Source organism: Nannospalax galili, unplaced genomic scaffold (genome assembly GCF_000622305.1).
Source record: "Nannospalax galili isolate Female #2095 unplaced genomic scaffold, S.galili_v1.0 scaffold810, whole genome shotgun sequence".
In the NCBI taxonomy this organism is placed as follows: Eukaryota; Metazoa; Chordata; class Mammalia; order Rodentia; family Spalacidae; genus Nannospalax; species Nannospalax galili.
The window spans coordinates 299871-316842 of record NW_008329132.1 but is presented as its reverse complement, the minus strand read 5'-3'; the positions used below and the strand labels follow the sequence as shown (position 1 = coordinate 316842).

The following is a 16972-nucleotide window of genomic DNA, read 5'->3' as shown; positions in this document are numbered from 1 at the left end:
TTATTTTATGTGTATGAGTTTATTGCCTGCATGTATGTGAGTGCACCTGTGTCATGCAATGCCACGGAGGTCAGAAGAGGGCTTCGAATTCTCCTGGAACTGGAGTTAAGGATGGTTCGTAGCTGCCATGTAGGTGTTGGGAATTGAACCCGGGTCCTCTGCAAGAGCAGTCAGTGCTCTTAACTGCTGAGCCATCTCTCCAGCCCCTAAATCCTTTTTTAAATCCTTTTTTAGATATATTTTATTTATTATTTTTATTTTATATGTATGAGTGTATCGCCCACATGTATGTGAGTACACCCGTGTCATGCAATGCCGCCGAGGTTGGAAGAGGGCTTCAGATTCCCCTGGAACTGGAGTTAAGGACAGTTCGCAGCTGCCATGTGGGTGCTGGGAATCCAACCTGGGTCCTAACCCCTACAATTTAAATTCTTTAGTAAGTATAGATTTCAGGTACACTTTTTAAAATTTTTTATGTTTTATGTGTATGCATGTATTGCCTGCATGTAGGTAAGTGCATCCGTGTCATGCAATGCCCACAGAGGTCAGAAGAGGCTGTTGGATCCCCTGGGACTGGAGTTACGGACAGTTGTTAGCTGCCATGTGAGTGCTGGGATTCGAACCCGGGTCTTCTGCAAGAACAACCAGTGTTCTTAACTGCTGAGCCATCTCTCTAGCCCCTCAGGTACACTTTTTATTGTTCAAAAAATTTAGTGGGCTAGGGAGATAGCAGTCATCCATGAAATGCTTGCTTGTGTGAGAATGAGGAACTGTGATTGCTCCCCAGGACTCAGCACCACCAGGCGTGGTGACTGTGACCAAAACCCAGTCCTGGGAAGGCAGAGACAGGAGAGTGTCTGGAGCTTGTGGGCCTGTCATAGCCTAACTGGCAAGCTCCTGGTCTCAAAAAACAAGGGGGCAACTTTGAAGCAATGACACCCGAGGTCGACCTCTGGTCTCCACACGCACGCACATGTGCACACACTCTAACGTAGCAGCGCATGTGAACATGCACACATGCACACACAAAAGATAATTGGAAATCACTGTATTTTAAAAGCTGACAAAAACAGCCGGGTGTGGTGGCACACGCCTGTAGTCCTAGCACTTGGGAGGCAGAGGGCACTTGGGAGGCAAAGGCAGGCGGATCTCTATGAGTTCAAGGCCAGCCTGGTCTACATAGTGAGTTCCAGGACAGCTGGGGCTAAAGGGACACCCTGCTTCAAAAAGACAAAGAAAAAAAAAAAAGCTGACAAAGTGCCAAGCATGGCGGTGCAGGGCTTTAATCCCAGCACTCAGGAGGCAGAGGCAGGCAGAGGTCTCTAAGTTCAAGGCCAGCCTGGTCTACATAGTGAGTTCTAGCCCAACTGTGGTTCAGAAGAGAGGCTGGAGTGATGGATCAGCAGTTCTTGCAGAGGACCTGGGTTCTCTTGAGGCCACATGGTGGCTAACAACCATCTGTAACTCAAGGGGATCCAATGCTCTCTGCTGGCCTCTGTGGGCATTGCAGGCTCGTGGTGCACTTGTGTACATGCTGGCAAAACACTCATATAACATAATGAAAATAAATAAACTTTAAAGAAGGTGAAGCACTGAATGTTAGTTACCCTTCTCTGTTAAGGATTTGACATAATTCAAACTTTCCAAAGTATTTTATAAACTATTGGGTTAGAAACTGCAATCAGCCGGGCGTGGTGTGTGCATGCCTTCAATCTCAGCACTTGGGAGACAGAAGCAGGTGGATCTCTATGAGTTTGAGGCCAGCCTGGTCTACATAGTGAGTTCCAGGCCAGTTGGGGCTACAAGGAGACCCTGTCTCAAAAAAGAAGAAAGAAAGAAGCAAATTTTTTTGACTCAGGCTAGAGAGATGGCTCAGCAGTTAAGAACAATGGCTGTTCTTGCAGGAAGAGAGAAACTGCAATCAATTTGCTCTGAGACATGTTTAAAGGTCTGTCTAGTTTGATATTTTTAGCCCAATACAAAAAACAATGACAGATTATAAAGAACTGAGGGTTTACCTAAGGACACACATAATGGCCCATGCTTCCTCGGGGTGGAAGGCGGTCTTTTTCTTCCTCTAGATGGAGAACAAGGAGAAAGCCCTGGGAAGGGCTAATCCCATTTCACGCCCCACATGGGGAGCCTCAAAGCCCAGTTTACTGAAATCTGTGCCAGTCCTGCCTATGAGCTAATGGATTGCATTTAGCACCTGTGGTGCTGACAAGTTGGCCTGGCAGAGAGCAAGCTGTGCGTGAGGACAGCTGATCTGGCCATCCCAGCAGGTGTATGTCCTGCCCTGAGGGCCTTCCAGAGGCATCCTGCCCCACATATGCCTACCCCACCCTCAGGTAGCAGGTAGCGGGGCACACCTGGTGCTGGCCAAGTGAGGCCCCTTTTAAGGTAGAATCTTCTGCTGCCTTTTAAGACATTTGCCAATGATGGTGCAAAGGACACTCAGATCCCAAAGTGGGAGGTGCTACTGAGGGGTCAGCAGGCCAGGGACAGCAATCTGAGGGGTGAGGGCTGGTCACCGTTCTGCACTTCATGATCGCCTACAATGAACCAGGATTCTCTTTACATCATACAAAGACCATTTAGAACAAGACCCCACCCAGACAGTGCGTGTCCCCTAACCTTCTCAGGTGCAGGGTCCACGGACAGAGGATGGTCCACTCACCAGAGGCCATGTTTATGAGGAGGGATGAGTCTGGAGCTAGACAGATGGGTCAAAGTGTGGGTGAGATAGGTGGTGGCTACGGCAGGCAGGGAGGTGGGCTACAGGATGCACAGACACAGGTGAGTCCCTGCTGGGCAGGAAGGCCCACAAGGATGGCCTCTGCAGGCGCAGGTTTAGGGTTGCAGAGCCCTGATTATTAGAGGGGAAGCACAGGGAAAAGCCCAAGGCCACTGACTCTGTGTCTTCAGTGCTCTTTCTCCTTGTGGTCTGAGAACTTCCAGCATCGGGGAGGAAACCGCTGCTTCTCACGTTCCCGCAGGACTCACCCCACTCTCCGGTTATTTCTGCAGGAATCTTTCCTGGCCTTGGGTTTTTAGAAGAGAAGGTTTGCTTTGGGCTTGGAGGGGCTGGGCAGCAGTGGAGGGGGCTGCCAAGGACTCCCCAGGCCCTCTGAGTGTGCTCCTGCCTTCAACGCTGGTGGCAAATCCTGTGGGCCACCACCACCCGCCTACACAGACAGGGAGAAAGAAGTGCAGAAAGCCAATGCTTGGGCCAGCAAGACAGCTCTGAGGGAAAGGTCCTTATCAGGCAGGAAAACCCTGAAACCCAGGTATCACATAGTGGAAGGAGAGAACTGACCCCACTGTCCTCTGACTACTATGTGTGCACCATGGCATGCATGTGTACATAGACATACACACATAAATGCACACAGAATAAATGTAATTTGAAAATTTTTAAAGAGGCCATTCAGGCCAGGCATGGTGGTGCATGCTTTAGTCCTAGCACTGAGAGGCAGAGGCAGGTTGGGTCTCTGTGAGATGGAGGCCAGCCAGGTCAATATAGCAAGTTCCAGGCCAGCTGGGGCTATACGGAGACCCTGTCTCCAAACAATAAAACGAGGCAGTAGTTCTTCATGGTCACCCAGACACCTGTGGTGGAGGGACAACAGACTGGAGTCTGCAGGAATGAACACGGGTGTTTCTCATGAGGCAGGTGATGGTGCTCAGGGGCTACTGGGTTTCTAATGACAGCTCGTGTAAACTGTGTACTACTCTAAGTACCAAAGTAGCTGCCACAAAAACACAGACATCTCTCTCCACGTATGAGGGCAAAGCCTCAGACAAAAAGAAAACGCTGTGAGCTGGAGGTTTTCTTTTTCCATAAAAATTAAGATGCAGATCTCATTTTGGAAAACAAAATTAAAGCTCTTCCGAAGAGCATTTGAAGGCCATCCATGCCAACCCTGTCACCCACAGTCCTGGTTGTTTGGGCTGGGCTGTCACCCTCCAAGCCGGCTGCAGCTCTGGCATCTTCATTGGGTTAATGGCGTCCTGTGATTCTGGATAACATGTAACGTGAACCACATTTTACCAGTTCCACAGCTTGGCTTCCCTGCTCATCTCCCCATGTGGCCCTCACCCGTGGCTACACACGGTTACTAGGGATGGGGCTCTTCCACACGTCCTGCTGAGGACATCCCTGACAAGGAACATGGAAAGGTGATGGAAATGTGCAGGGCTGGGCTGAGCCCTCCCAGCTTTAGAAGGCTAAAGACTGGAAGGTGATTCTTGAATCCAGTCATTTCCTTAGGCCCTTGTTGATCATGTGACCAGGACGGCTCAGAAAGCTTCCAAATCCAGGAAAGTAAGACCAGGCTCCATAGGTAAGTCAACACACTGAAACCCAATAGGTGTCTGCAATTTCCTTTTAATATAAAAGGGGTTCTGTCCCTGATAACTTCAGTTAGAGAATTAGACAGCACAGATTGAACACCAACATTTAGTAAATTCATTTCAAGATTATAGAAAATTTTAAATATAAAAATAAGTCTTTTAATTAAAAAGAGCATGTGAGTGGCCCAGGATACATCTAGACACAATTCAAAAGTCTAAAGCCAGAGCTCCAATTGCTACGATTCCATGAGCTACGGGGCTCCCAAATCTAGGCAATTTGATTCAGAATTTTTAAACTTCTGGATAATCTCTCAAGCAGAATGCATTAGAAATAGGATACAGTGAGCCATCACGATCAGGATACTCCTGGCCTCATGCAGAGAACAGAGGGACTACTTAGGAGGACAAGCAGTCCTGCATGGAGCCTTGGCTGCTATCTGAACAGGTAGGTGCCCAGGTCCAGCTGTAAGGGAGTCACACTGGCCCAAACTGGAACCTTCTTTCTTCTGTTTGCATCTTCTAACGGTTCCCAGTATGGTTGAAATGCCCCTACAATGGTAAAAGAGCACATTGTGCACATGAGTTCACCTTGTCCACATCAGCAGACTTCAGCTATATATTCACCAACACAGAGAGCTGCATTTGTAATAACTGGGCTAAGATGGGTGTGATGTGCATGCCTAGAACCCCAGCATGCAGGAAGCTAGGCAGGAGCACTGCTATTCTGGCTACATAATGAGTTCCAGACCTGCCAGGGCTTGAGTGAGATCCTGTCTCAGAAAGCCAAAATAAATAGAAAAATAGGTGAGAACTGGACACGGTGGCGCACACCTTTAAACCCAGCACTCGAGAGGCAGAGGCAGGTGGAGTTCAGGGACAGCCTGATCTACACAGTGAGTTCCAGGCCATCTGGGGTTATAGGGAAACCCTGTCTCAAAAAGACCAAAAAAAGAAATAAAACAAAGAAAAACAGGTGAGAGAGACAGGCAGACCGACAGACAGACAAGGCTAGAGCACTTATACACAACCTCCTGGGGGCTGGGATGACAGGAGTGTGCCACCAGGTTTGGCTTCCATTTGTAAATAAGGATTTCTAAGGTATATACTTACAGACGTATTAATACATATTACATGTAACTAAGGGGCTTTAAGCATTTCCAATACTGCCTAGTACATAGAATATTCCTGATAAATTTTCTGTCTCTCAGGGCTGGAGAGATGGCTCAGCAGTTAAGAGCACTGGCTGTTCTTGCAGAGGACATGGACTCAGTTCAACCACCTGCAACTCCAGTTCTAGAAGATCTGATGCCCTCTTCTGGCCTCTGTGGGCATTGCACGCACAAGTGCATGTACATATGCAGGCAAAACACTCATACACAGAAAAACTAAAATAAATAAATAAAAATGCTGTATCCTCTCTTACAAGGAAAAAAAAAGAGAATGAAAATATCATTCACCTAGTCACAAAATAAACTTTAGAAAATGATGTCTAAATCATACTGAATCAGGATTTAAAACAACAGTGGTGTGGCTTAGTCCTCAGATGGACTTCTGAAGTAGCCCAGGATCATAATCATCCCCACCAAGGCCTCTCTACAACTCCCCAAGTGGTGGCTGGGATGACAGCTGGCCAGACTTGACCACTGCTCACCAGGAGGTTCTGTCAGCACCCAGAAGTCTCTGTCACACTTGGCCATGTGAACTGGCACATAGAAGTGTGTCTCCTAGCCACAAGCAAAGGTAGGCATCCCTGCCTATAAGGTCCACCGCAGGACACTGATGGGCTCCCTGAGGGAGCCGAGGCCCAGGACCAGTGTGGTCGACAGGTGGTCAGGGGATGACAGTCCAGTCCAGGGTCTCCTCCATTCTCCAGAAGGCAGCTGCCATTGACAAGAGAGACAGGCCTTGCCTGAGACACTAGCAGGTGGCTGTTTACCTACTGTAAACCCATGACCCGTGGTTCATCTGGACCGTGAGAACAATGAGAGGAGGAGACCTTGTGTCCACCTGGCACTGGGATTCACGGGCTTCCTGCGTGGGCTGGGATGGAATGAAACCCCTAGGAAGCAGGGAGGGGCACCCAGGCAGTGAGAACACTGCTGAGGTCAGAATGTTCCAGATTCAGTGACAGCAGGAGCCTGGGGTGCATGTGGCCCATGGCAGGACCTAGTACCTACCTAGATGGTCAAAATCACTGCAGTCACAAGAGCACTGCACATCATGATGGAGGAAAATGAGTTTACTCAAGAACATGTAAAACCATATTGAGGACATGTGAAAACATCTAAGAACACGAAATAAGAACATCTAAGATCATGTAAGATCATTTGCGATCATTTAAGAACATCTAGGATCACACAGGATAATTTGAGATCATATAAGAACATCTAAGACCATGTAAGATCATTTGTGATCATTTAAGAACATCTAAGATCACATAGGATAATTTGAGATCATATAAGAACATCTAAGACCGTGTAGGAACATCTAAGATCATAGAATAGCATCTAAGCTCGTCACATAAGAACATCTAAGATCACATAAGATCATTTGAGATCATGTAAGAACATTTAAGATCACATAGGAACATGTAAGATCATAGATTAGCACCTGAGGTCATCACATAAGAACATTTAAGATCATACAGGAACATCTATGGTTATGTAACATCTAAGATCATATAAGAACACATGCTACCATATAAGGACATCATGTAAGAACATGGAGGTACACAGTACACATGGGTGTGTGCCCATGATCCTCTCAGAATGCTGAGTGTGACCGGCATCCCTTCGGAACAGGGTGCCCTCCCGTGCCTCTCAAGGCCTCTCACAGTCCAGAACAGCAGGTCTCAGAAGGTGCAGAGAGAATGCAGCACTCTTTGAATTCTGCACGGGAGACTCTTCTGCCTTGAGGCCCTGGTGTGCCCTGGGAGTATGGCAGGTGGGGCCTCCCACAGAGAGACCTTGGGCTGGGGTGAACACTTCCCAGTTAATTTCATTATAATAATGTCATCACTACCACATGGCTTGAAAAACCAAAATGTTTTTCTTTTTATTAAAATGTATTCACTGAGATAGCCCCCTCCTGTCTCTCCTCATATCTAGGAAGACAGGCTGAAGGCTCAACATGTAAGAGCTGGGGACCGACAGGACCACCACACCACAGGAGCACCATGACCTCCAGTCTTCAGAAGCTGCTCCTTGGGACTTCCTGTATGCCATCCGTAAGTCCCCAAACATCACCAACTCACTTTTTTTGGTTGTTAATTTCTGTTTGTTGAACCTGGTCTCATAACCAAGACTGGCCTCCAATTCCATTGTAGACAAGGCTGGCCCTGAATCTCGATGAGCCTGCCTCAACTCCCAAGTGCTATGATTACAGGCGTGTGCCCCCATGGGCAGCTTTTCCCTCTTTTTCCCTCTCAGTCTTCTCCATGTGTCCGTCTGTCAGTTCTGTTAGGTCATGTGGCCCACAGTGGCACCCAAAGGGAAGCCTGATCTACATAGGGGCAGTCCAGAGAGGACTGAGCCCTGAGGTGCTGGGGCAACACCACCAGAAGCATGTCTGCCAGCGAGGGGCTGCCCCCACGGGTGCCCTAAGTGAAGCCCAGAGCAGGCTCCTCACTGCAGACAAACAGAAAGCCTTGCTTCCTCAACTAGGCTAGTCGAGGGGTCTGCTGAGCAACAGTGGAGATCACACAATGCTAGTCTTTCTCACTGGGCAAGAGAAAGATGATTTCGATGGCGGTTTTTCCCCCATTTATTGTTGTGTGTTTATGTGTATGTGCACGCGCACTCATGTGCATGCATGCATGCAAACATTCACATGTCTGTCACAGCATGCATGTGGGAAGTCAGAGGACTTTTGGGAGCTGGTTCCCTCCTTCCATCATGCTGGTCCTGGTGATCAAACTCAGGGCATTAGGCTTGGCAGCAGGTCCTTTTACCCTCTGAGCCCGGTTTTTATTCTTACTTAGTTTTATTTGAGGTGGAAATGGACTCACACTCAGTGGTTCCTGCTGTATTCACTGCTGAGTGTCTTCCTGCTACTTCCCAGGAGCGGGTCTGTGCACAGCGCGGCATCTATCAGCTCTCACCTAAAAGTCTCTTTATACCCTAGAGCTGTTGCAACCCTTCCAAACCTCCTACTCTGCCTTCTAGAAACCTGCCTCCTTGGTTCTCTCTCCTGGCCATGTCCTGCACAGCCAGCAGAAACCGCACATACGCACGCGCACACACACACCGCACCAGTATTTCTAGAGTTGAAAAATTATAACAACAAATGAAAATTTCAGCAACAAGGATCCAAGCAGGAAGAATGAAGACAGGAACCTGGGAACCCGAGGCCAATTGAGGTGATCTGGTTTGGGGAAAAAGAGAAACAGAAGCTCAAAGACCTGTCGACCATGAACCGTGTACACACACAGGCGTCTTGGAGAGGAGAAGATGGAGAAAGAACACCTAAATAATGGCTAAAACCTTCTCAGACTTGTTTATATATTCAAGCAGCTCAGCGGACTCCAAGGTGGTTCACCAGGAGAACTGAGTGAGCCCACAGGGGACACCCAGCAGTGACTGGCATGCACACTAGGGGGAATGTGATGGACACTTCTTTCTACTTATTATTAAGAGTGAACAAGACTGCATGTTTTGGGGGCTGGAGAGATGGCTCAGTGGTTAAATTAAGGGCACTGGCTGCATTTGCAGAGAACCTGAGTTTGGTTTCTAGTACTCACATGGCAGGTAACAACCATCTATAACTCCAATCCCGGGGGATCTGATGCCCTCTTCTGACCTCCAAGGGCACTGCATGACATAGATGAACTCACATATATGCAGGCAATATACTCATACACATTAAAAAAAAAATCAATGAAAAAAAGACTGTATGATTGCTGAGTGCTGAGCCCAGCCGTCTATTCATAGGCCTCCTTGGACTGTCTATGCAGTTACATGTCTGGAAACAATCTGCCCCCTTCCAACTCTGATAAGCACTGTTTCTTTCCCTTGTCTCACTGTGTCAGCTGGAAACCAGCACACAGAGCAGGAACAGTGGCCACAAGCATCCCTGCCCTCCTCTCCATAATGGAAAGGCTTCTGTTAGGTAAACGTTCCTTGACCTTTACTAAGAGAAACTACCTGTGGTTTGCTAAGTTCATTAATTGTCTTGATTTTTGAGTCAGGGTCCTGCTTTGTAGCACTGGCTGACCTGGAATTCATTATGTAACCCATGGCCTCCAACTCCCAGAAACCCTCCTGGCTCTACCTACCAAGCACTGGGATTAAAGGCACGAGCCACCGAGCCACCACTCACAGCTCTGAATTTTTTATTGCAAATAGGATCTCGATCTAACCGCATGTAATGATCACTTGTTTTATCTCCTTTGATCAATGTAGTCATTTTTTCTGATGTTTAATCATCCAAGTATTTTTTCATACAGGGCTTTTTAAGCCTTAAAAAGAACATCTGGGTGGGAGCTTTTGAATAATTTTCTGTTTCTTCCACCGTAAGTGGTCTGTGTGTGCTCCCTCCTGGAGTCGGTTTTGGTAACTGTCTGCCAGGTGAGGGGAGCTGAGCCCCCCGCAGGACCTCAGCTCCAGGCCCAGTGCAGCCACCCAGCTGCTTACATGCTGCAGGCCCCTGAATGTCCGAGGGTGTTACTCCAAGGTGGACAGGGTCTGTTGCTAATGAAAGGTCTGCTGTCAGCCATATTTCTGTCCTTCCAGGATAAGCAGTCATTTCTCTGTAACAGCTCTCTCTGCAGCAGTCAAGAGACAGGGCTGCACCAGCTCAGCCTCATGTGTCTGCAGAAAGTCAGTGAACTTTAAGTGTTTTCTTCTAGTCTCCTAAAACCCCTTGAACTTTCAGAACCTTGAAATGGCAATAGCAACAGCTGAGATTTAAAAGTAGCGGTCTGGGGGGCTCAGCGGTTAAGAACACTGGCTGTTCTTTCAGAAGACCCAGCTTTGAATCCCAGCACCCACATGGCAGCTAACAACTGTCCCAGGGGATCCCACAGCCTCTTCTGTTCTCTGCGGGCATTGCACGACAGGGGTGCACTTACCTGCACGCAGGCAATACGTGCATACACATAAAAATAATAATTTTTTTTTAAAGTAGCGGTCTGGTCTGGTCACCACATTCCAGAGAATTTGTGGCGGGGGAAGGGTGTTGAGAAGTGAGGTCTGAGAACTGTCACTGATCTACTCCAGCTGGTCTGGGGTGTGGGGAGGGGTGCTCCTTATGGGCAGTACTGACAGCCAAGGTCCTCCTTGGTCAGCTTATTCTCTCACAGCTTAAACAAACTGGACTCTGTCTTCACCAACTTTCTGTGTGTCTGCCAATCCACAGAGATGCAGGACGTCACTGCCAGTCTCCTCGGAGGGGTACGGCGACCGCCAGCGACCATGCACCACTGGCACACACACTGCAAGCCACAGGGTGGCCAAAAGATGAGCCTCCTCCCTAGATACAGGCTCCATGCCAACCACTTAACCTCCCACCTGACTTCATCTTCCTCACCTGTAAACAGATGAGGTCAGACTGCTGAACCAGAGGGGAGCGCATCGGCATAGTGGGTTCTAGAGAAGACTAATGACATCCCGCTCAGCCTCCAAGACTGCCTTCTGTTGTCGGGACGTGAGGAAGAGGGCTGAGAAGGAGCTGAGATGGACACACGAGGGAACTGCCGTACCCCAGTCCTTCCACCGCAGGAGACTGCCATACCCTGTCCTTCCACCGCAGGAGACTGCCGTACCCCAATCCTTCCACCACAGGAGACTGCCGTACCCCGTCCTTCCACCGCAGGAGACTGTTGTACCCTGTCCTTCCACCACAGGAGACGGTCATACCCCAATCTTTCTACACACAGGGTGAACTGCTATACCCAAATCTTTCTACCACGGGAGACTGTCACACTCCAATCTCTCTATATACAAGGTGAATTTCTGTACCCCAAGCTTTCTACCACAGAGGACTGCTGCACCCTGATATTTCTTCTGTGTTGCATCCCTGTCCTCTAGTCCAGCATGGCATGCAGACTGCCACGTCGAGCACAGGCAGCATTCCTCTGTAGCGCAGGTAAAGGAGGAATGGGGGGGTCTAGATGCTCTTGTTTCTGTGGCACTCAAATACATACAGAGAAAGGAATCAACAACAGCAGCCCACAGATCGGCACGTAAAGAACACCACGTACTTTAGGAGCCACTCACTGACTGGCAAAAGGAGCAGGAAGCAGGAAGAGAAACAGCATCCAGTCCTAAGTGAGCTTCACACTGTGCCTCCTCCTGCTGTCCCTACAGGGACAATCAACAACAGGTGTAGGCCAAACATGTCCTTCCCCTGCACCCCATTCCTATATGGCCGGCCTCACAAATCTCTCACCTCCACTCACAGACACACAGCACACATGCATATGTGCCACGTACATGTACTCCAAACACCCATACACACATAGAGAGAGACACATGCTCTATACACACACCCATACTCCACAAATACACCACACATGCATATATCACATGCATGTATTCCACAGATACACAGACATACCACATATGCATATATACCATGCACATGTATTCCAAACACCCCCCCACTCTATGAACATGTGCTACACACATATACACCCATACCCCATATACATACCCCCCCATACACCATACATGCATTTATGTTACATACATGCATTCCACACAGACACACCACACAGGTATATATATCATGCACATGCATCCACTCCACACACATGAGCAGGCACACATACCACACACACCATTGTCAGACAATAGAGTCCATGTCAAAACCTGACTAGCAATATACAAGCTTATTCTTTGCACTTAAATGAACCAACGGGAGCAGGATTGACAAACTAATGAACAGGACATCGCCAAATCAACTTGGAATGGGGGGTCTTCAGGATGGAATTTCTTCCTATCGTTTTCTGCCTTACAATCCGGACCACCCTTCGTGGATCTTCTTTTGATTACTCTGCAGACTCTGGCAGCCTTGTTATGTCAGCTAAGTGGTCTGAACTTATAGAAGAGCAGGATTTCCATAGCCACACGGAGGACGGCAAAGCCTGATGTCCCAGCCAGAACATACCAGACAGAGGGCTGAGCACAACTAGACAGTCAGAGTGGAGTTCCAACACCCCAAGTCCACCCAAGAGCCCAGCAGGCATGGTGGGCCTGCCTAGTACTTGAAAGGCAGAGACCCGATGCCCAAGAGAAGCCGGCTAGCAGACTACCTAAAACTGGTGGAGACCTGCCTCAACAAATAACGTGGAGAGGGATCAAGGAAGACACCCAATGTAATGTTCAGGTTTCCACATGAACATGCACATGTGTACACACATGTGTACTGACACATACAAACACACATACATGTAACACACATATACACATGCAAATAAATAAAAGACAACTGATGCTGTGCCCAGGCCCCACAGAGACAGCTCTGCCCAAGACTTGGGGCAGAAGGGATCAGACCAGCATGCTGAGGTAAGAATACACTGAGAGACGGCTCAGTGGTTAGGAGCACTGGCTGCTCTTGGAGAGGACACAGATTCAATTCCCAGCATCCATGTGGTGGCTAACAACCGTCTGTAACTCCAGTTCCAGGTGGATCCAATGCCCTCTTCTGGTCTCCATGGGCATTGTACAACATGGGTGCACTTACAAACATGCAGGCAAAACAGTCGGACACATAAAATATAAACAATTTAATTAATTAAAAAAAGGAGCAGCAGCTTTGGGGAAAAGCCACCAAACGAGCCAAGAGGCACATGCGAGCCTGCCTGCTGTTAGGGGTTCCATGTGAACCACAAAGACGAAGCGTTGGCCTTGCTTAGATGCAGGGGAGCCATTCTGAGTCAACTGGGGAGCTGTGGGCTGGCCGGGGGAGGGGGTGCTCCTGTGTGTACAGGCAGCAGCTGTGAACGAGCCTGAGTTTAATAAAGTCCTCTGAAGTTCGGAGTTGCTGCCCACCAGTGATTTGATGTTAAGTACTGCTCCCTGGGATCCTGCATTTTAAAAAATACTATTTGCTTTTTATTTAACACTGAACCTTTTGATGTTTTAGAATATAAAAATAGTAAGTGTCTTATTATTTTAAAAGCTTAGGAGAAAAACTAGCCATATTATCAGAAGAAGATATATGCAGCGTAGTCTGTTCAAATATCAGGAGGTGTGACTTTTCAAATTCACATTTCAATCTTTATTTACATAAGACTTTTAGAAATAGTGGGTGTAAATATTAAACCGCCCAAGCCTGGGTGAAATTTTATTGAGAATAACTACAAATAAAAGGAAACTGATTTTTTAAAGTCAGTTTCTGAAATTTAGATGAAAAGAATATTGAGCATTAACCAAAAAATGATATTTACATATCAGTGTAGGTTTTCTGCTGGTAGATTCATTTCCTATGAAACTAAAGGAGGAAAGCCTGGGGAATTAGAAAGGAAGGAAAAACCCTAATCAAATAGGTACTGTTGTTCAAACAGAACATTAGCCAAAATGATCCAATCAGTTGCTTGAACTAAATATTTTTTCTTTAACCATTCACACAGGAACACAACCTCTCAAAGCGTAGGGAATTCACAGTCCTTCCAAATGTTTGCCTCTGGCAGACAGGGGATTTGAAGGTATCTCCCACAGAAGTAGGGTGGGCACAGGAAGAAAACCAGTCAGTCACGACCAGAGGTGAGCTAACCACAATGGGGACACGGTTCTCTATCTAAGTGTGACCTGTGTGCATTCCAAAGCAGCTACAGGAACCAACCTAAATACACTAAATTCAAATTGTTGGATCTTAAATTTTACCGCTATTCAGAATTATACCACATATGCAATATCACTTGTGGAAGATTTTCTGAAGACAGAGGAAAAAACAGTTAGCAAAGCATACTTCATGAAGGAAGCTTTATGTTAAAGTTTGCTTTGGTATTTGCCTAATGACTTCAGATTCCTGGGTGTGTGTGAATGGCAGCTGTCAGGGTGTCAGATCTGTTTAGGACAGAATCAGTGTTTTTCATGGTAAAATCCAGCAGCCAGTCTTGCATCAACTGAAGATGCTTATAATTTATAAACTCAATCTACTGCTTACCAGAAACAGCAATATGATTCCCTAAAGATCTTTAGGGGGCAGTCTCAGACACAGACAGACAGACAGTGTCTCTCTCTCTCTCTCTCTCTCTCTCTCTCCTGGTTTCTACGTGGAATTTAAATACAATTCTACTTTATTGCAATATTAAGATTTCAAATTTAAAATAAAAAAACCCCAAGAATTACAGAGGTTATCAAAAACATATTAACTTGTTCTTAGAGTAAGTTCAAAATTAATAAAAAGGTATTATTATGCTAATATATACTTTATGATCTCCAGCCCCACAGCGGAGGCTGAGGATTGACTCTGGAGGGTTCTGACCTTCCTTTAATGATGATGCTGAACTGTGTGTTTCCTTCTGAAATCTAAAATTGATATAAAGTTTCCGGAAACTCACTAGAAAAGCTTAAGCAGAAAGGAAAGAACAAAAGCTGACCGCTGCTGGGGACAGGTGAGGTCGGTCTTCTCTACAAGACCTTAAGTGACCCTCTAGGACCTCCATGCAGGGTATGTGAGGGCTTGCTTTCCTTGGGTCTGCTGAGCAGCCCCACACTTCACAACACACACACACACACACACACACTTTTTAGTAAGAAATTTAAACGTATTTATAATTTCTATTTCTGTGAAGCTAGAAATATTTTTACCTCAATTGAATGCTAAGTACAAATCTAAGTTTTATTTACACCTTATTCCTTACAAATGTAATTGTATATTTTACTAACTGTTTTATGACTCTAACATTTAAGAAGTTAGTCTTTTGTCACAGTGAGGTTGACACACTTACAGATTCTCCTGCAATACACCTCAGGCACAGCTGGGCTGAGCTCCATCCACTGTTCTGAAGAATCTATTAACAAATCACAGGCGCAGATGAGTCAGAACAGTAATAATCACAATTTTATTAAAGCAATTGCACATGTTCACAATGGGTTTGGTGGCAACAGAAACATACCACTGAGCTTGGCTTCTCCTGGCTGCCCTCTGGCTGAGGTGCTGGGGGGGCTTGTGGCCGAATTTCCTGGTCCTCTGTACGCCAGGACAACAGCGTGCAGGGGCTCACCGTGTGGCTACCACGCTCGTGCCCGTTGGCTTCTGGTCTTCTGCACATCCGTTTCTGAAACACAGAATTCCATTTCACAGGGCCTCACGGAGCACACAACACTCTAACTGAATTTCCTGTCAGAAACCTTCAGCTCCAAATACGGACCCCTATGGAGCTGGAAGACTTTACAGGGCATGTGCAGACCTAGGTGACTTTCAGGAGTAAGAGCCATCAGTTATATTTAACCTCATCAGTTCTAGCAGCCTGATAGTTACTTGGCTTTATAGATTTAAAACAGTAATTTTAAACAATTTTGGCTGCAATTCATGTAATAAACTATAGTGAGTGGTTCATTTAAAATGTGCCAAACCTATAAATTCTGTTCAAAAACTAGTTATCTGTTTCTACACATTTTGCTGCATGCGGAGTTACACTTTCTTAACACAATATGCATGGTTCACTTGTGAATAATTCTGTCTTACTGACACTGAAGAGCAAATTACTTTTATTGACCTCACGATCTGCACACACAGCCCACAACCAGGTAATCGCTGGGAAAGTTGGCGTTTGGCTTTTGCATCCCTATGAACTAAAGCATGGCTGTAGAAGTCCGTCCACAGCAGAAAGGAGGGCATCCTAAAGCCCCAAGTTGCCCAAGGTGTGGTGCACTCCCAGGCCAGGCCGTCCTAGCTGTCAGAACTTCAGCGGCAGAACTTTTGTAAGCAGCCACTTGTCTCTCCTTGGCCTGGTGTCAGCACCCCTTCTCTGCTGGACACCTCCAAGTCAGAAGACACTTCCCAGTAAGGTCTGCTGTATCACTGCAGTGTCGACAGTCAGCTGTAAAACTGTGTCCTTGGCGATTCTGAGTTTCCCTGATTCTGCTCAGTACCCACAGTACCACTAGTTTCTAAGCTGGCTTTAAATATTCATTTATTCTTTGACCGCTTCATCCTTGCATACAATGAGTTTTAAACGGTCTCTACCCTCTCCTCTCACCCCTTCCACTGAAGCCACTGTTATTCCAGGAAGTCACCTCCAGCTCTCCAGGCTTTGGGGTGGGGGTGGGGGGCGGGTGTGTGTGTGTGTGTGTGTGTGTGTTTGTATGTAGGTGTGTCCACTGAGTTTAATTATGGTTGCATCCTTGAGTACCAGTGGGAGGGTGTTTACTGGGGCGTGGGCTTCTTTCCAGTGGGTCCATCACTGACAAAAATGACACCAGTCACCATTAACTACAACAATCCCTCAGAGTTGGGCTTTTTAACCTTAATGGATTTATTCAGTGTGGGAGACCTTATGTCATGGGATCAGAGTGCTAGATTTACCATTCTCTAACATCTAAGACCAATACTTAATGACTAAGATTATTAATCATAAACGCTAAAAACCACTTAAAATAACTCTTGGGGTAAACAGACCTGACTTCAGGTGAAGACATGGCGGACAGAGTTCCACAACTGCTCAAACACA

At 46.9% G+C, this 16972-nt stretch overlaps 1 protein-coding gene across 1 annotated transcript in view; it reads right to left on the bottom strand.

Moving 5' to 3' along the window:
• Positions 1-4377: 4377 nt before the first annotated feature.
• The window catches only part of CUNH10orf143 (chromosome unknown C10orf143 homolog), a 59402-nt gene continuing 46807 nt past the window's right edge, over positions 4378-16972 (bottom strand). Inside the window, exons 2-4 of the mRNA XM_029563063.1 lie at positions 15416-15577; positions 15248-15310; positions 4378-4902 (exon numbers count right to left, since the gene is read on the bottom strand). Coding sequence (XP_029418923.1) covers positions 4873-4902; positions 15248-15310; positions 15416-15577 — 255 coding nt within the window. The 3' untranslated portion in view covers positions 4378-4872. The remainder of the gene's footprint in view (positions 4903-15247; positions 15311-15415; positions 15578-16972) is intronic.